Here is a 19,722-nt window from a genome sequence, read left to right on the forward strand (position 1 = left end):
GCCCTGCTCCCCCGCGGTCTTTGCTCGGGGCGAGACGGCCTTCAGTCTGGGTCATGTGAACCCTCCGCGTGGTGGCCGCCTCCTGCTCACTGTGCCGGCATGGGATTGCAGTGTGGAGGACCGCATCCTCTCCGATCGGCTCCGCAGCCATCTCATTCGGAGCCGGTCCAATGACAAAATGGAGGAGAACATTTACGAGGACCTCTGCTATGTATCGCTCAAAGACAAGGTAGACTGCACGCGATACCCCTCGGCCAGGGCCTTGACGTGGCGCCTGCGTGTGCAGTGACACCGACCGCAAGGCATGTTTGGGTGGTGCGTAGCGCTTCCTAAGTGGATGACCGCGTTCGCCCCGTTGCGTCGTAGACGGCAGCGCGGCAAGTGCACGCTGCTGGCGCATAGCAGACTGCATTGCGCCCCGGTAGCGCTAGCTCTGAGCATGACCGTGGCAGGCCGAGCGCGGAGCGCCGGCCGGGCAGCAGAGGCCACGTGACCAGTGGACGGCGCGGTGCCGGCGGGTGGGCGCCCGCCGCCGGGGTCGGCCCTCAGCCCGCGCCGAGCCCGGGCTGGTGCGGGGCCGCCTCAGACGTGCTCTCGCCGCTGGAGCCCGGACCACACCCCACAGTGAAGTGGCGGTCCGGCGGCGGCTGCCGGTCTGGCGACCTGGCGACCGGCCGCTGGCCGGGCCGTGGTCCAAGCGCTGGTCCGGGCTCTGGTCCGGGCTCTGGTGCGGACTCTGGTCCAGGCTCTGCTCCAGACTGGTCCGGGGGCTGGTCCAGACTCTGGTCCAGGCTCTGCTCCAGACTCTGGTCCGGGCTCTGATCCGGGCTCTGGTGCGGACTCTGGTCCAGGCTCTGCTCCAGACTGGTCCGGGGGCTGGTCCAGACTCTGGTCCGGGCTCTGGTCCAGGCTCTGCTCCAGACTCTTGTCCGGGCTCTGGTCCGGGGGTGATCCCGTCTCCAGTCCAGGCTCTGGTCCGGGCGTGGCCCCGTCTCCGTTCCGGGCTCCAGTCCGGACATGGTCCCCGGTCCGGCGACTGGAGCGGGGTGGTCATCCGGAGCTCTGGCCGGTGAAGCGAGACGCACCACCCGAGGTCTGGAGCCACCCTAGCACTACCAGACCGTGTCGCGTTCATTCCGACGCTGCCGCTGAAAACGGGGCTCCATCCCGCTGCACCCTTTGGATCGACGTTTCACGTTCGTATGGCTGGGGTGCAATCACCCATCACCGGGGCTTCCTTACGGGCCGTTATCCCCATTCACCTCGACTTGCGACTGACTTCAAGCCATTGAGCAGTTGCGGGACATTTGGCTCGTCCTTCGCGGAGCCAGAACATGCAGCTGCTTTAGCACATATGCGACGATTCCAATGACGGACGGGTGTCTGAGGCGTGCATTTTGGCTTCTTTTAATGATATGTTCAGTTAAGTTGTAGCATAGCAGCTGTTCGCACGCTCCCTTTGATATTTTTCTTAAGTTGGGGTCGTATTAACCCCTCTGTACATACGTCACACGACCGCACGGGCAGCAGGTGAGTAGCATTCTTTGCATAGACGTGGCCTTCACAATGCTTTAGCCGTAACGTCAAACGGGGTGTAGTAGTGCTTGCGGGGCGGCCGGCTGCCGCGGCCGCCCGATCGGACCGCCCCCCACTCATAGCATCCGTGTCGGCCGCTGCCCGCCGCGAATGATCGTGTTCGGTGTGGCCGACTGGGCTGCGGCACCGCTCCTGGCACGTGCTGCGCATGCGCGCGCGGACGTTGAGCGCGACCGTCTGTGCATGCAGCGAAGACGCGTACGTCAGCATCAGCCCCAACTACTCGGCGCTCACGTCGCACCAGGAGGAGATCTACGAGGAGCTGACCGGCTTCCAGAGCGATCCGCAGGTAACGCGGCCGACGCGCGCGCATGTGTGCTGGACGGACGCCGCCCGCGGACAAGCTGGCAGTGGGTGTGGAGTGCGTCGCGTGTGGTTTTTGACCGCGATGAGGCGCGTGTAAGCGCATGTCGCGGAAACGGAATTTGACGTGCTTGACTTGGTGAAAATTTACGTACGCACCCGAAGTCAACTCCGTAGATAGAAACACATTAAGACTGGATTACCACTGGCTTACCGCGACCGAACCGCGGATCAGTACCAGCGTCACACACCATTTTGGCACTTGTTTTGAGTGTCACAGGGCTATCTGACAAGCAAGAACAACGTTTAAGGTGTTGTGCGTCTGATCAAATTCGTTGCTCGTGGTTCGTAGCCAGTCCCCAGAACAGTAGATGAACCCCGCGACCGGCGTTTCGTTTCACTTCGTGACTGGGCACACACGTCCGCCGGCCCGCCGGGGGCGCGCGTGAGTGGACGCTGACCCGGCCTACCTGCGCGCCGCCGCCGCAGCCGGCCACGGCCAAGGCGCCGCTCGAGAAACGCGACTACTGCCTGAACGAGCTGCTCGAGACCGAGGCCAACTACGTGTCGGTGCTGGAGATGCTGCGCGAGAAGTTCATGGAGCCGCTGCGGCCGCTGCTGGGTCCCGAGTACACGGTCACCATCTTCCAGGGCATCCAGGTGAGGGGCGGGCGGGCTGGGCCGCGCGGCGCATCAGGGACATGGGGCAGCACATGCTGGTGTCGGATTAGTACAACCCGTCACCACATGAGCAGGTCACTGCCGGCAATCACGCTTTCCATTTTGGTGCTTAGTAAATGATGTCGTGTTTTTTTCAAGCCGCATTTGTCTTGTATTTCAGTTAAAGAGAATGTTGTACATTGAAAGATATTGAAGCAAGCGTCAGATGTGATGAAATAAAGTAAGCAGAATTTTCTGGTTAGTAAATATGCTTCTCAATACATCATTGTTTGATTATGTCGTCGTACTGTGCACAACATTGACTGAGAGCCAATTGACGGCCGTTGTATCTGGAAATCGTGCTCACGAATACAAGATATTAACGACTTGGCAGTTATATTTTTGTTCACCTTGATTGCAACATGGCTAAGGGAATGGCAGGACTTAAATGACGTTATTATGGCGTCGTGGATACCTGGGTGACCCTGAAGTAGTCTCCCCGAAATAGTCTGCACATATTCGCGGGTGGGTAGCTCAGAAACTAGAGAGGTTTAGAGAAAGGCATGGCTCTTAGTTTAAAACTCCGTGCAAATGTGGAACATTGCCGTAAGCAAGCACTTAAGGGGGGGGAGGGTCAATTTGGCTCCCGAATGTTTTTACAGAACAATTTCGGAAGGGCGGGGCGCGGCCACGCTAAAGTTAGCGTGGCTGTAGGTAATTGGATTACAAATATTTTGGTATACAAAATTTAATTTACCTCGTAAGCTCGCTGACCTGTGGCAGGTCAGTCAGGCCGTGGCTGCCAGCGAAGGTGATATCAAGGGAATCGTTCGATCTGATGCGACAGCGGAGTGTTAGACAAAGCAACACACCTCTGAATCAAGGGAATCGTTCGATCTGATGCGACAGCGGAGTGTTAGACAAAGCAACACACCTCTGAGGTAGTTTCTTAAGCAACAAAACAAGTAAATTGAGGCTTATAACAAATTCCACTGACCTAGGTTCAGGCATGAAGGTCAGACTAGGGACAAAATTGACCTACTTTTTTGCTCGTGATTCTGCTGCACGTGATAGTTTCTAGTGCTCATTTCGAATTCACCGATATCAGGGACCGCAACTGGCGTCTCTCATGGACTTCCTAAATGTCGGAGTAGGTCACTGACCTTTGATGACCCAGGCCATCATTTTGTTTTAGGGACACGCCTTAATACTTATTCATCATTAATACTTATTGAAATGCAAAATCAAAACTCGTCGGATTTTGGCCACCATGACTTTCTAAACGTCAAAGGTCACTGGCCTTAAAGCGGCCTTTTCCTAAGAACAAATATTGATGGTTAAGGCTGCTGCATGAGGTCTGTTGGCGCTTTGGACACCAATCTGGAGTTTAACCTCGTTTGACCATGTTTGACCCGAGGGTCACGATCGAGGAACCTCAAATTGTGACATAGGGAGTTCACACACAGGCGAACCAAACTTGTGAATTTGGTATCTCTAGCTCTCCCAATTTTGAGATCTCAGCGGGTCAAATTGCCCCTCCCCCCAGCCCGAGCGAAGAGTGTTCAGCCAGCCACCCGGGCGTGTGTCGACAGGCAACATTAAGACCTTTGTAAGCGGTCTTCCTTCTTTGAGAGCCCGCTGACAATCGGACCGCCGCTATTTTTCCGCCGCTCAGACCGCCGTATTCGGACCGGCCAAACAATGGCGGGTCGGCAGGTCCGGCTGGCCGCATTACTTGAAAAAAGATCCGATCACTAGCGGGAAATTACTTCTGCCCCATAGCCTGTAATGCAATGTTCTATCTGGGTCGGGACGGAGCCTATTCTGATGAACGGCCTGCATCCACCACTGGGGTCGCTCCCACTGTCTGCCTACGGGGCATACGGCCGGCTGGGCTGACTGGCCGGGGTCAGGGTCGCAACGGTCCCGTCGGCACACGGGGCCAAGGCCGGTGCTAATGCCATACCCGAACACCTTTTAAGCACGTGATAAAGCTTGAAAGTTTATGTAAGCAAAGGCAGAAAACGGATGGTGCGGTACCGACCGCAGTCCCTATGTTGGACGGCCAGCCGGATGGCGGTGCCGCCATTCCCGGGTTGCGCAGTATCGCACCGCCCGCCCCTGGTGCTGGACCGTCAGCTCCAGCACCAGGGGCGGCGTGTGAACCCTCCCGCCTGCGCAGGGCCTGGAGGATCTTCACAAGCGGTTCCACCGGGAGCTGCGCGAGGCGTGCCGGCCGGACTCCACCACGCGCATATCCAACGTGTTCATCAGCAACAAGGCCCGCTTCCTGATATACGGCGAGTACTGCTCCAACCTGCAGCCGGCGCAGGAGCTGATCGACGAGCTCTGCGAGAAGGACGACGCGCTCAGCCAGAAGGTGGCGGTGAGTCAAACGATGGCGCCTGCTGGGGGAGTAGAGTCAACTGGTGGCGCTCAATAGGAGTGGGGCTGAGGCAAGGAGAAGCGCCCGGCGAGGGTGCCGGTGAGTCAGAGGGTGACGCTCAGCAGGACTGGTGGTGAGTCGACTGGTGGCCTTGAGCGGGGTGGCGGTGAGTCAAAGGGTGGCGCTCCGCGAGGGTGGCGGTGATGAAAGGGTGGTGTTTAGGGGAGGAGGAGAGGTAGATCGATGGACAGGTGGACTGGGGAGAGCGAGGCTTGGAGGTGCGCGATTGGACCAAATCTGACGGGGAGCGTTCAAGGTGTGGACATGGCGGGGTTGCGGGGGTTGTCTCACCCATAGGTCACTGTCACGCCCGTGCGGTGGCGTGGGACTGGGAGCCCCTGCTGCTGTAGGGAATCACCAATCACCACTCACTGTAGCGAATCACCACGTCTAGGTCGCCACACTTAGAACCACGATCGGAGAAGGGCGCTAGCACTGCACGACTGACCATCGCACGGACGCCGCGGCTGAACGTGTTCCAGTTTTCAATGTTTCCACTCGGATCGGTCAGGCCCTGCGTCTTCAGACAGCTGACGTGCACTGAACTCACAGACGCCGCGTTTGTCTCTCCGACCGCTGCCGATAAACCCGGCTAGAAGTTGTGACGTTCAGCTGGTGACCTTGACAGCCTGGCGTGTTGATAAGCAGCCGGATGATGACGCCGTGTTGCAGCGGATAACCGGATGATCCAATGCGTGTTACAGCGGTGCCAAATGGAGGCGAACGGAGGCAAGTTTAAGCTGCGCGATCTGCTCTCCGTCCCCATGCAGCGGATTCTGAAGTACGAGATTCTGCTCAGAGAGTTGCTCAAGTACACCGTGAAGGTACGCGGGCGCGGCGGCTGTTGTGGCTCGCGCGAGCCGGTCGCCCGGCCCGGCGACGGTGAGGTGCGCCGCTTAGTCCCCGGCGTGACTGGGCTGGCGGAGTTCTGTGGAGCGTGCAGCGGCGGTCGTGTGCCGCTGTGACCGGGTGCAACGCGCGGGTTCCCGGCGTGACTGGGCTGGCGGAGTTGTGTGGAGCGTGCAGCGGCGGTCTTGTGCCGCTGTGACCGGGTGCACCGCGCGGGTTCCCGGGCGTGACTGGTCTGGTAGAGTTCTGTGGAGCGTGCAGCGGCGGTCTTGTGCTGTTGTGACCGGGTGCACCGTGCTGGTTCCCCGGCCGCTGTACGTCCGGCTGCAGTCGGCGCGTTGGTCAGAATCGGGCGCACATCGCTCGTTGCTGGACTGGGCTCTGTCGGTGTGTTAGCCGCTGGCGGAGGCGGGTCGGGATGTCTGGGGTGGGCTGTGCCCCGATCTCTGGCCTTCGGTTCCCCGTCCGGCGTTCGCCTGTGCGCTATCTGTCGCCGTCTTCTCTTTGCTGTTGTGTCCGCCTCTGTGTTTCTCCACTTCAATGTAAGCAATGGGGTTGATTATAATTGCAGAGCAGGTGATGTCCGAGAACCAGAAAGTGGTCCCCAGTCCATAGCCGACGGCTTTGTGCGGTCCGACAGCGTCGGGGTCTGTCCGGTCTTGCGGAACCTGCACTGTTTGATGGTGACGGCTTCGCTCTCAATCCACTGGCATCTGGCGTAGCTTCCCTAAATCCACGATGTAGTTGCACGCCACATACCCTTGCATTCTCCAGTCCGTTCAGAATAGTGGTCGCACAGTCCTGTTCTATCGGTTGCCCCACATCAGGACGCCCTCACCAGCTGTCCCACTCTATTACTGGCCATGGCGCGGGCAGCGCTGGACCCGTATCGTGGGTAGCGCTGAAGCCTGCCAGTCTGCGCCCACAGATCCTCCCGGGTCGGACCGCCCCCGTCAGTCCTCAGCCGTTAGTTCGCTCCGCAGTCATGCTCCGTCAGTTCTGCCCTGTCAGTCCCCCTCTGCCAGTCCTCTCCCCGAAGTCCGCTCCCCGAAGTTCTCCCCCGAAGTCTTCTGCCTCCCCCGTAGTCCTTCCCTGTCAGTCAGGTAGCGTCAATCCTCCATTAGTCCTTGCATTGATTCCTCCCCACCAGTCCTCCAATGTCATTCGGACAGTGTTAGTGCTCTCTCTCTCTCTCTTTCGTCCACCGCCCCCCCCCCCCCCCCCCATCAGTCCGCCCGCCAGTCTTGCCATGTGAGCTGCCCAGCGTCAGTCCTCGATCAGGCCTCCTGCGTCAGTCCTCCTCTGTCAGACCCCTCGTCAGTCCTCCGTCAGTGCGCCCCGTCTGTCTGCCGGTCGCCGCCGCCGGCGGTGTCCGTGTGCCGCCGGTCGGTGCCTCCGTCCGGCCGCTGACCGCCCCTCCGCTCCGCCAGTCGACGCAGTACAGCGACGACCACGGCGGGCTGGAGCGCGCCCTGGCCGCCATGCGGGACGTGGCCGAGTTTATCAACGAAGTAAAGCGCGACAACGAGACTCTCCAGATCATGCACGACATCGAGGTAGGTCGGCCGCGCGCCCCACAACCGGCGGGGTTGATCCACGGCATGCTCGCGTCACGCGGTGGCGCGCTGACGTGTTTGAGCCCGTGTGCGTTTGTGCGTGCTTTGCATGCACATGTGCGTATATGACGTATGCCAGTGTCCGCGCGTTTGTTCGCTTCTCATGCTGGCCATGGTTCTCCCAACGTGTCTCCGAACGGAATCGCATGTTTGTCTGGAACGAACGACAGGCGCTTCGCAGCACAATTCAAGGCGGTAGACTCACGCATGCGCCATGCACTGTCGGGTAGCTGTGTAGGCTGGGTCACGTGACGACCCCGGCTGTGGGTATGGCTGCGTGGGCCTGGTCACGTGCCGACTGGCCGTAGGATGTGGTTGTGTGGGTCGGGTCACGTGACGTCTCCGGCCGTGCGGGCGGCTGCGTGGGCCTGGTGCCGTGACGTGCCTGTGGCCGGCAGAGCTCTATCACCGACTGGCCGCTGGAGGAGGGCCCGTTCCGCTCAGCCAAGGACTGCGGCCGCCTGCTCAAGGACGGAGAGATCAAGGTCAAGTGCCACCCCGAGAACAAGATCAAGCTCAGGTGAGCTGTGCCGCACCACTGGGCCCTGCCAGCGCTCTATCCTGGCAGGGTACCCGACCGCTCTCTGGTGACGTGTGCAGTCATTCTCTTGACATTGTCTCTTTGAATGCTCACACTGCGTATTTCGCACATTGATGGGTGTCAATAGATATTTGTGTCGTAAGTTGTCATATAGCCGTGTTCATCCTGCGGTTAAAAGATCGTTGCGGAACTTAGTTTAAACTCTGTGATTTTTCCAGATCGGTTCTTTTAGATGCCGTATGCTGCGAAAGGTGCAACTTTTTTTCTGCTTTTTCAGATATGTGTTCATTTTCGATGAAATATTATTGATGTGCAAGTCAACCAGGGTAAGTCTTTGTACACTGGTATTGCACGCTCTTTAATCCGCGGGCCTGGTAGCTGGTTTTATGGACTTCGATCCATTTGGAGCTGGATTCAGCACGGCCATGGTTTCGGTCATTGCTTGGATCTTCAGCGAACGTCCTTCACCATGTTTTTGCATGGATGCATGCAATATGTGCCACGTGTAACGAGCTCGTCGCATGCTGAATCCCGCGTCGACAAAGCGCTTCATTGTAATTCAAAGCGTGATCCCTCCTTTGGCACTCTCCTATTACTGGTCTCATTGTCTTGCGTTGTATCTCGTTCTAGCTGAGACCACAAAAATGCCGTCTGCTATTGACAACTAACATCTCTCTCACACTGGGCTCTAGTGCTCGCCGTCGCCCATGTTTCGTAAAGCTGTACCGAATTCTCACCGCAGGCATGCTGGGCTCGAGCGACCTGCTCCGTCGCTGCAAAATCGGCCGCCTTTTCGGCCCAGCTGTGCCTCACTTCTTCGCGTAATTGGCGAACGATATGCTTGAGTTGAGACGAATGCCACCGAAAGACGTGGTTATATGCAGCACACCACGACAGTTGCTAATGACGTTGTGTCCTGAAATGTTCATATTTTCTCCTTTCCTTCCGCATATTAGAGGGAGTGTCCACTCTTGGGGCAGATTTCAGGAAACATACTCCAATGAAACCTCAGGACTAGTTACGTTCATAATATCGTTGGGTAGTGCCATTACAGCACCGTCAAGACATAATAAAGATGTCAATTTTAATCATTTTCGAGTCCAAACTACGCTGTCCACGCTTTGTAACAACATTACCCAGTGCTACTACGCCTCTTCCCTGTAGCCGCGACCACCGCCGTTAAAACAACGACCGTGCAATTAAAATAATGCGATTGCTAGCGGGCAATCACACACAGGGCCTGTCGCCGACAAACTGGTTGGTTGAAGTTTGAACCAGAACGCCGCATGGATCATGTGTTACACCCATTTCCAAAGCTAAAGTGCGTCACGAAAAAAGCCACTGGTAAACGTCATAAGAAAGAAATCAAAGTCATCGTTTTGCGTTGCGTTGAGTTTGCGGGATAATAGCGTCACGTTCGCTTATCTCTTTGTCCAAATGGAGTGTTTCAAGCTTTCGTGGCATTTATTACACAATAATTTTGGTACATTAGTGTATTACAAACATTACCGAACACACACGTTGGAAAAAGCAAGGCAAATCGAATGTATTGCTATCTTAGTGGCGGGCGAGAAGTCCAGGGCTGTTTCCACATGCTTCGCTGGCGTGCTGTTGAGTAGGGTGACCAAGCGCATGAGTCCTGCCATAATATGGCAGGGCCGTCTGCGGTCTCTGACACGTCATCGCATGTTAGTCCGTGGGTAGCGGCGACACTAGCGAATTACGCGGGGAAAGGACGGCAATGACGTGTATTTCACATCTATTTCACTTACAATTTGGATATGCATACATATTGAAGTGGAGCGCGGAAGGCTGGGAGGCCCGGTAGGCTTCAGTCGCTCATTCTGAAAGATGGTGCGTTGATCTCAGCTATTAATGCGCGTCCTAAGGGGTCTGACAGAATGGTTGTAGTTGTAATTACTGAAGAAAATCGGCATTTTTCCTTCGTCTTGCAAACTACACCTAGTAGAGCGTTTTAAAGTAATCATTTAATGCACTATCGCTGTGAGTTAAATGGTGTATGTTTAATGTACGGCCGTATGCACCGTACGTAGCGGATTTCCCTGGTGTAGGGCCTTGAACTTCGTGGTCCCGATCATGTATTTAAAGCAAGAACACGGATTTTTTTGTTCGTTGAGAAATGTAACCAGTTGGAAAGTCTTCCAGTCTCTATTTCTGCAGCGAACACCCTTCGTTCTATGGAACAAAAGTATTTTGGGTGCAGATTCACTGCAGCAATCTTGGCGCAGACAAACCTCAATAGCCTCCGGGTGGCCGCGAGTCTGACGACAAAAATCAACAACCAGTAGTGGCGTGTCCCGCAGTTGAACACCGTTCTTGCTTTTCACACATCTGCCGTGACACTGCGACGTCAAAGTCGCTATGACCGGCGTTTCGCAGTCGGGCCGTAAACGAAAATTAAAGGGTAAATTTGGGGGTGAAATAGCACTCATCTCACGGACACGTTGTGCTCTGGTCTTGAAAAATTGTAGCATTGAATTGTGTTGTATCTTCGAAGGCCACAGGCAGTCAAGTTGTTTCAATTTGTGACACGGTCCGTTTGAACCGTGTCACAAATGGTCAAAAACCACGCGTTGTGCTTTCAGCATTTCAAATGTGGAACATGGTAAGAAATTGCATGCAATGCAACCTTAATGGGTTTGGGAATAGGGGCGAACAAGGGCCCATGTCTTCACATTTTTTTTAATGCTTGACATTAACCCTTTGTCGAGGCCTGGAAAAAAGTCGACAAAAGGTAATTGGCCTCCCCATTGTCTGACCTTTTCGCGGCTGTGGCAATGACGGCGCGGCTTTATCTCCGCACGGCATGAGGAACAGGGTGGCGCGACAAATGAACCCGCTCTGTTGACTGTGGGACCACTTCTGCTGTTTGCTGATCTATTGTACGTGGCCTCCCATTGGCGACTCGTCCAACGACGCGTATCTTGTGTAAGCACGTGGCCACGCCATTTTCAGACGCTCTCCGCCAACATCAAACGGTGGAGCTATGGGAAGGAGGCCGGTGATGTGTTTGTGAGTAGGAGGTGGTATGTGATGACAATGCTCTCTGTGTTGTGGCGTCCGTGCTGCGGTTCCCGCACGTGCGCGTGCCTTTTTAACGTCCGCTCCGTGGCTGTCGGGAGATGTGAGAGCCCTTATGACGTGGGCTGCAGGGCTCTGTGGTGGTACGCGTGCCCTTGTGACATCTTCTCCGTGGCTGCTGGGGACGTGAGTGTCCGCGTGACACGTGCGCGTCTGTTGCAGGGTGTGGTCAGTGCTAGCCAATGCTCTGCAGTTGTCTGGAGATGAGAGCGTCCCCGTGACATCCGCCTCATGGTTGCCGGTGGTCCGAGTGTGACCCCTGCTTCATGGTTGCGTGGAGGCGTGAGTGTCCGCGCGATGTCCGTTCCGTGGCCGTCTGCTGGTGCGGCCGTCCTTGTGACCTCTGCTTCATGGTTGCGTGGAGGCGTGAGTGTCCTTGTGACGTCCGTTCCGTTGTCTTCTGCTGGTGCGGCCGTCCTTGTGACCCCTGCTTTACGGTTGCGTGGAGGCGTGAGTGTCCGCGCGATGTCCGTTCCGTTGTCGCCTGCTGGTGCGGCCGTCCTTGTGACCTCTGCTTCATGGTTGCGTGGAGGCGTGAGTGTCCTGCGCGATGTCCACCCCGCGGCCCTTCTGGTGGTGTAAATGTCCTTCTCGATGTTGCGCGGCGTAACAGATGGTTCTTACATTACTCTCACTTGCGCTGTTGCTGGGCACTACGGGTACGCAATGTGAACACCACCGCGGCGTCGGCGATTGAAGTGGAGGGTTGGGGAGGGGGCGGGGATGTGCCTCACGACCAAGGCTGGGACAGTCTTGTCCCCATCCGTCTTGGCGATTATTTCGGATCAGGAGAACGATTCCAGCGGTCTCATTTTTTGGCCCGATACAATGGCTGCGACCGATCCTACGCCAATTGGCTGAAGAGTTTGAGAAAGAAAATGTGCCCGAGCTGGGGTCGAGCATAACCCCCTTGGCCCGGTGCGTCATAGTTGTCTCTGACCACAGTTTCTCTGAGCAAATTGACTGCTTTCAAGGCGCTGGCACGCGTGATGCATGACAACACGCATCGCATTTTGTTCGTCATGGCCTGTCCCGCGACATTGCACGTAATTGCCTGTGAAAAGGAAACCATCCCCGTAGCTCAGTCGTTATAGCGCTGGCCACCTGGCCACCAAGGTGGTGAACTGTATGGATCTGCGTCCCAGAAACCGCGCTCGATCACCTGGCTCGCCAGACACGACCGATCGACAGCTGGTCTTAAGCGGGTCAGGCTGCCACGGCCTGCCACGTCATGGCGTTGCATGGCGCGCCACAATCCGCCGGCCACAGTTATCCGTTACGCTGCAATTGTGCTTCTAAAACAATGGGGTTAGGATCTTCGCAACAGGCTGTGTTAGTGAGGTTTCTGATTCCAAGGCCAGCACTGAAAAACAAAAAGCGAGCAGTGTGTAATGAACGGGAAGAGACGTGGTCTCGGGTCAGTGTGATCTCGGGGCGTGGCATTTTGCGCTTGCTTGGCTTTCTATGTTATGTGCTTCCGACTTGTTAATGATGAATCATTGCTTGCTCACGGTGGAATGCCGAGGCGTTCCGTGCAAGACAGTGAAAAAGCCGGAGCCTACGTAAGAAAACACATGTATTTATAAATTAACCGAAGATATGAGCGCATGCTCTGCCGGGGCATCTGACTTGATCTGACTGACTGTCCGTTGATGTCACTTGGACTTGATTTCCGGGCTTGATCGCTGCCATGCCGAGCTTGGTTATTGAACCAACTTGCTGAGCTTCCGACCGTTGGTCAGGCGTACGTGCTATATATGGGTAGCATTTCGTGTTGTGATGCGCTGGTTTCTCCTTCTGCACTCCCGCTTCGTGATTCTGTCAGATGTCATTTGTCTGCAGTTGCATCAGTGTACATCTCAATGTTAGCTGACGCAGCTGACGTTGAGCTGTCAGCCGTGTGTAGTGAACGGTCTTCCACGGACGTGTCTTCATTCGTCTCTTGTTCAGGTTGACCACTACAGCTTCATTGTAACTATGCTGACATGCAGCTCTAACCTACGCTGCCAAATTAACGATCACGTGGTTTTGCAAAGGATATCTGCTCCCGTGTTGTGTGTGTGGCCCCTGGAAGTCAGTGCAGTCGTAGAACAATAGTGGTGTCTGCGACGTCGCCTCACCGTCATCCGTTTTCCCCGGCCGCGTCAGATTGTGGAGAAGATGTTCTGGGTAAGCGGACGGGCCGCGCTGCCGGCGCTGCTGCTGGGACCGATCGCGGAACACTGCTCCGTTCCGTTTAATGAGCCGCCTTGTGTGTGCCATCGGGGGCTGGGGCGGCTGTGAGCGGCGAGAGTCCGGTCGGGACGGCGGCGAGCGGGAGCCTGTCCGATCCCTGACCAGTCGCCGGAAGAGGCGTGGCGTATGCCCTTCTGGACGCGATTTGGCTCGAGACGTTCCCTCAACTCGCGGCGGCACCTGGCCAAGACTGGTCGCCCTTTCGCCCCGTGATCCCTTGTTTTTAGATATACACCCAGTGCGCACTTAATGAGCTATGCCGTGCTATATCTTCATATGTAATATATCTTCACTGCCTGCCCTTCACCATGCCACCAGTTACCTTTCGGCCATCTGCACCCGTACGCCGTCCGGCCGTCTGACCCACGCCGCTCCGTGACCTCCGCGTGGTCGCGGAGTCGCCGGCCACCCTGACGGCGACCGGTGGTGTTGCGCGTCCTCAGGGCGAACAGTACTGCTACAAAGACTGGCTGCGGATCTGCGAGTTTGACCTGGAGGATCGGCGCAAGTCGCAGAGGACGGACGCCCGCTGGTCCCACATGTGGCACTTGGTGCACAAGCGCAAGAAGACCGTCTACACGCTGTACGCCAAGACGGAGGAGACGAAGCGCAACTGGATCAAGGCGCTGGAGGAGGCTCGGTGAGCGGCGCGGGGATGGCGCTGGCCTGACCGCCTCGCTGACCTGACTCGGTGGCCTGACCCCCACCTGAGTAAGCCTGATCGAGGCCCGGCTTGGTGCTGGTATCTGCCTCCTCAGCGTGCTATCCGGCTGAGTACCAGGCTGAGCGGGAGGTCGCTGAGGCCGGAGGCCAATTAGGCAGCAGGCCACGCAATGGTCCCAAAAAGGCTGGCGCCTTGTCAGTCCGTGGCGTATGTTCACATTGTGATGACCCAGTCGCCGTGAGACTGTTTTCACGTGCACCGGCCATCCTGGCATGGACGACTGCGAGCCGATGACGAGGCGGTTGTTCTCGGAGATGGTCGGACCGCCCGACCGTTGGGCGTCGCCGAGAACTGACCCTTGTGGGGTTTCGTCGGTGCAGGGAGCACGTGGACCCGAGCGAGAACAAGTACACGGACCACGTGTTCGCACTGGCCACCTTCAGTCGACCCGAGGAGTGTGACACCTGCCTCAAACTGCTCAAGGGCAAGTTCTTACAGGTGAGTTCGACTTTGGGTATGTAGCCCGCGCCCGAAGGGAATATTCTTACACCCTCTCCAAATAGTACTGGGGCAAAAATGCTGAACAGGTATTAGAAGATTATGAAGTCAATGACAAGAAAAATTACGTCATCAGAGTTTGGTAAGTTATGTAAGGAAAATATGAGCCTCTCAGTCCCCTCCCCCTCCCCCTCAAGTCCGGTATCGGGCGGCGGCCCGTCGGTGTACAATGTCAGCTCGTTGAGTGCGTGCGGCAGCGTGGTTTGGTCTAGCTCTCCATCACCCGTTCTCAATGGGCTGAGACGGACCCAGCATACATTTCGTATATGACTAGCTTGCAGTCCAAACAAGCCTTATCTAGACCACTATCGGCTATCGGCTATCTAGACCACAAAAATTGTCTTTCGACTTTTCAGGTGTATTCAATAAAATCGTATCTTGCGAAATGATCTTCTGTTGCTTACCTACAATTATTTCCACAAACGACTCAGCAGCACGTCTTGTCCCCTCCTTTCGGCTATCTGCACCAGATCGAAGTGCAGGGTCTCTCCATCTTCAGCAGATCCCATTCAGTAGCCAGTACCTGCGGGAATTCGTCATGTAGTCCTGATGCGTCCACATGCACCAGGTTCCTCAGCTGGCTGCAGTGTTGAGAGTTGCGCTAAGCAGGCACGTGTAAGTATAAGTCCTTTCATGAAGTGAAGACCAGCCTGTAAGAAACGCAGGATACAATTCCTTTGGCGGAGACAAGGGGGGGGGGGAGGTCAGCTGATGATATACTATAATAGTGGGCTCATTGGCTCGTCGTTCGCCGCCCGCGCCGCCTTAGAGTCAGGGTCACAGAAGTGGTGAGCTTCGCGTCCCGAACGGGATTGGGGTCGCGCAACCTCCGCCGCCTGACCCAGTGGCATCACCTGCCTGTGTCCCGCCGCGTGCGTCCGCGGCCGCGCCGGCTGACCTGGAGCGGGGCGCCGCCGTTGCAGGGCTACCGCTGCGGCCAGTGCGAGCGGAAGGCGCACAAACACTGCATCCGCGCCAGCGGCATGTGCGGCGCGCGCCAGCCGCCCAGCCTGCCGCCGCGGCCGCCGGCCGGCGACGACGGCGACCCGGACGTGTGCGCCGTGCAGCTGCCCAGCCGCGGCTCGTCACACCAGCAGGTGGGCTGCGGCTCCCCTCCTTCCTTCCCTCCGCCACGGTCCGGCGCCGGCCTGTCCGTCCGCACTTCCGAATGTCTCGCGGCCCCCGTGAATGCGTAGCGAGTGTCCTGCTGTGCGTCGGATGGATGTTTGCTTGAGTTCTGCCTCTGTTTGGTCTCCGTTGAAGCGCTGCCTGGTTGTGCACCCGACAAAATGCGTGGTCGTGATGCTTTCTTTTTGCGTCTGTGTGCATACGGCTATCGGGGTGGATCGTTCACCACCAGACGACCCCGCACGTTGTCGGTCGCGCCCGCCTGATGTCTGTCTCGCCTTCCAGCCTGACTTCTCCGCGCCTCCTGTAGCCCGGTCCGTTTCGTTAGGCGCCCCGCGCCGCGCTCCGCCCCTGTGGGCTGTGTCGGTGAGCTCGCCGTGCCCGTCTTGCTTCCGCTGTGCATGGCCGCTGATGGCTGCGCTGTTCCCGCTTACAGGGGTCGCCAGTGAACGGCCGGTATTCCGCCCCGCGCATGGTAAGCACCTCGCGCCGGCGCCCGGCGCGCGCCCGTTCCGCAGCCGCGCTCAGGCGCCGCCGGGCGTGATAACGCCTTGATATGGTAGCTCTGGGCTTACCGCGCTGGTAGGGGTGAAGTATTTCCGTAAAGCTCTATTAAACCTACGCGTCACGCCAGCGCCTTGATATGATAACCGCTGTAGCATGATAGCAATACACTGACTGCGCTGCTATTGCTTGCTTGCTGTGAAAATTGCTCTGAAAATAAGCGGACAGCTTCACTTTCCTGAAGGGTGTCGTTCGAGCGTGGCTGAAATCGTCTGACGGGGACTTACCAGTCGCTTGTATTCCAAGAGGTTTCCGCTGAAAATTCTTGGAAAGTTGCAATGTTAAGCTTCCGAACCGTAACGTTGCAAGCGTTTGAAACACACTGAAAGTTTCCAAGCGTTAGAGCATGCATTTTTTTCGCTTTGAGGGTGTGGAACGGATTCGGAAAAGCAAGAATGTAAAGGCATTGCAAACTGCTGCTCTGAGCGATATCTCAACCACGGGCTATGAACGTCCATTTTATTGGCAACACAAACGGTGGGAAATTCAGAGTTGTGCTAAGATAACGTTTACTTTCAGCTAAGATGTGGAAAGAAACACTAAAGCACCCGGTAACCCGTTCTTGATTTTCTTCAAATTTCTTCTTTATTTTTCATTTTTGGCCGACCGAAAAGCCGAGATCCCTTGGATCGATCGGAGATCGATTCGGCGCAAGGTGGGTTGCAATTATCGGGGATACAATTTCGAACAGGTTGAAAAGGACCTGCAGACTAGACAGCTAGAAATTCCTGGTGCGTTTTTGACCAGCCACAGCTACCATGGTATGCGAATCTATTTGGGTGCAACGAGTATATGGTATATCGTATATGGTATATATATGGTGTATGGTATATATATATATATATATATATATATATATGGTATATGGTATATGTATTGTATATGGTATATATGTGGTATGGTGTGGTATGGTAGGATATGTTTTTTGTCATTTTATAGCTCAGTTTGATTTTTTCATGCAATGTTTCAGCCATAGTATTGGTATATAGTATGCACAATTCAACTTATTCAAAGAGAGCGGGAGAGGGAGAGGGAGGGCAGAGGCACGGGAGGGGGAGGAGAGGGAGAGGGAGAGAGCCCGATATATATATATATATATATATATATATATATATATATATATATATATGTATGTATATATATATATGTATATATGTATATATGTATATGTGTATATATGTATATATATATATATATATATATATATATGTATGTGTGTATACATATATATGTTTATGTTGGTGTGTACGTATATACCTAACTTAACCGAATGTATTACTAGCTGGTTATTAATATATCTACCAGCTAGTTAGCACTCTAGTTACTAACTAGTAACTAACACATGTGACATTCGTTCTTGGGGTTCATTGATGGCTTGAAGTGGCAATCATAGCAACATAGAACTTTTATGCTCTTTCAGTGTGGCAAGCACATCAAACATTTGTGCAAGCCAGTGTGAGATGGAAATTATTTTACACATTTTTACAGTCAATTCGTCGTTTTTCCCTGTTCACCTCACTTTGTGACCGCCTCCATAGCAAATATCGCTTCTGTATACTTCATACACCAACCTGCCTCCCGGGAACACCGATGAGGCTGTAATGGATAAATGAATGGCTGGCTGTTTGGACTAGTATCTGACTGTCACCTTCAGTTTTGGCATCGCGACTGTCGCCGGCACATCTGATAAATATGTCACAATGTGCACAGAAAATACGACCGGTGTTAAGAGAGACTCGGCACAATCTTTCAACGACTGCACATACCATCCTAAATATCTGGTATTGTTTTCGTTCCTCCTTTCCCAACCCTTGAACGGCTTTTGCGTAGATGTGAAATGATACCATAGTGCGTATTTTGTTCAGACGTGTTACTTTGGAAGTACCAGCGACCAATGGGCTGGCAAGTGATTGCTATCACGCACACGCACACGCACACGCACACGCACACACACGCGCGCGCGCGCACATTGACGGGAATACGAGAAATTTCAGCAGAGCCTCCCTTTAATATCAAAGTCTGGATTCGCTCCGAATGTGTTCCGTCTTTTTTTTTAGCTTTGATGCAAAGTGCAGCAGTCATTAGGTCCATATTCATTAAGCATTCATTTTTGACATTTTAAGCTGTGACAAATCATTTGAAATGGTGTTGGAAGACATGAAGTAGGTGAGGCGAGATAGTTTCCTTTTCAGCTGCGGAGAGAATCCGGTCCCATCCCGCAATTTGAGAAGAAAGCGGGCCAGATCCGTAGAGGAAGTCGTTTCTTAGCGTATTTTTGGTGCACGTTTCGTCAATTGCTGCTCAACCCCCAAACTCATTTTGCGGAAGTATGCTCCTGGGGTAGGGAGAAAATAGATCTATCCCCTTACACGACATACTGTTCATACGTTTTCCCACTCCTACTTGCGCCATCACTAAGAAAGGTCAGCAGTCGATATCACGCGCCCGCTTGCGTTATTTTCTGAATTATCCCCTTGTTTGCCATATCTGGCCGTCCTTTCTACCACAGGTGTGTGCTCTTCGCCGTTGGGCGTTTCTAACGAGTAAGGTGTTTCTGAGATGTGTATGCTGTTCGGTCCCAATTTTGGTCAGGCTGAGTAGCGATGTTTGATGTGACACAAACCATTTCGCACGCAATTGCTTCCAGTCCCATCACCGACGTTTTCGTACGCGCTGTGTACAAGATCAAAACCTACGGACAGAATCTAGTTTAGGTGCTTCGGTATCGGGTTTGCTGATTGCCAGGGTCACAGGCAATTCAGGCAAGGTAAGGGTAACCTTGACTTAAGACCATGCTAGACCCATCCAGTTATTGGAAAATGAACTCTTGTGCTGGCGTAAGTTCGTGCAGGCTATCTAAAATGGCAGGGCACAACACATCATGTCGCCTAAACTTGCAATCATGGCCCCCTTAACCCCATATTCCGTGATGTTTTTTTGTGAGATGCATTATGTTAGAGGGCGTCACCACCTACGATCGCTGGGTCCCCACTTTGGAAGCTCCCGCACAACGTTGTCGGATCGCCCCGTGCCAGAGCGATCACGTTTGGCCAGCTGCCACGTGACCTTTTCATTGCGGACTAGCCGACTGATTCGCCCGTTGTGGTTCAGGTTCAAATCCCACGGGGCGGTCGCTGCCAACGAACCGACTGACGCTGAAGAGACCGCCGTTAGCTAAAACGCGGATGGATGGATGGAAGTGCTATGATTACGGGCCTACATCCGAAGAACTTCTGAAATAATGGAATTCGGTGTGGGCAATGTTGTACTTTTTAAATCTAGATCCACTTAGCGGGCTGTCACAGCGGACTGGTTACCGTAGGATTTCTGAGGTTATGAAAATATGCAGTTAGGATGCTTAATAAAATGCGACTGACCCGTGGTTGCCCATAGTCAATGACTTAAAAGAACGCTGTGGTTTCCTTGTGGTAGGTGATTCGACCCCAAATCATATTGGCTA

At 54.8% G+C, this 19,722-nt stretch overlaps 1 protein-coding gene across 6 annotated transcripts in view; it reads left to right on the plus strand.

Moving 5' to 3' along the window:
• The window catches only part of LOC119102506 (protein vav), a 31,145-nt gene that overhangs the window by 6,304 nt on the left and 5,119 nt on the right, over nt 1-19,722 (plus strand). Inside the window, exons 6-17 of one of the 6 annotated variants that reach the window (XM_037225880.1) lie at nt 112-229; nt 2,389-2,559; nt 4,742-4,945; nt 5,710-5,829; nt 7,285-7,410; nt 7,869-7,990; nt 8,289-8,337; nt 10,988-11,044; nt 13,792-13,988; nt 14,393-14,510; nt 15,494-15,667; nt 15,984-16,064. In XM_037225880.1, the coding sequence (XP_037081775.1) occupies nt 112-229; nt 2,389-2,559; nt 4,742-4,945; nt 5,710-5,829; nt 7,285-7,410; nt 7,869-7,990; nt 8,289-8,337; nt 10,988-11,044; nt 13,792-13,988; nt 14,393-14,510; nt 15,494-15,667; nt 15,984-16,064 (1,537 nt within the window). Of the gene's footprint in view, nt 1-111; nt 230-1,785; nt 1,886-2,388; nt 2,560-4,741; nt 4,946-5,709; nt 5,830-7,284; nt 7,411-7,868; nt 7,991-8,288; nt 8,338-10,987; nt 11,045-13,261; nt 13,283-13,791; nt 13,989-14,392; nt 14,511-15,493; nt 15,668-15,983; nt 16,065-16,134; nt 16,174-19,722 lie in introns of all 6 variants that reach the window. The other 5 variants (XM_037225882.1, XM_037225883.1, XM_037225881.1 and 2 more) reach the window with 5 other exon arrangements.

Source organism: Pollicipes pollicipes, unplaced genomic scaffold (genome assembly GCF_011947565.3).
Source record: "Pollicipes pollicipes isolate AB1234 unplaced genomic scaffold, Ppol_2.1 Scaffold_5724;HRSCAF=6776_pilon_pilon_pilon, whole genome shotgun sequence".
NCBI classification, from domain to species: Eukaryota; Metazoa; Arthropoda; class Thecostraca; order Pollicipedomorpha; family Pollicipedidae; genus Pollicipes; species Pollicipes pollicipes.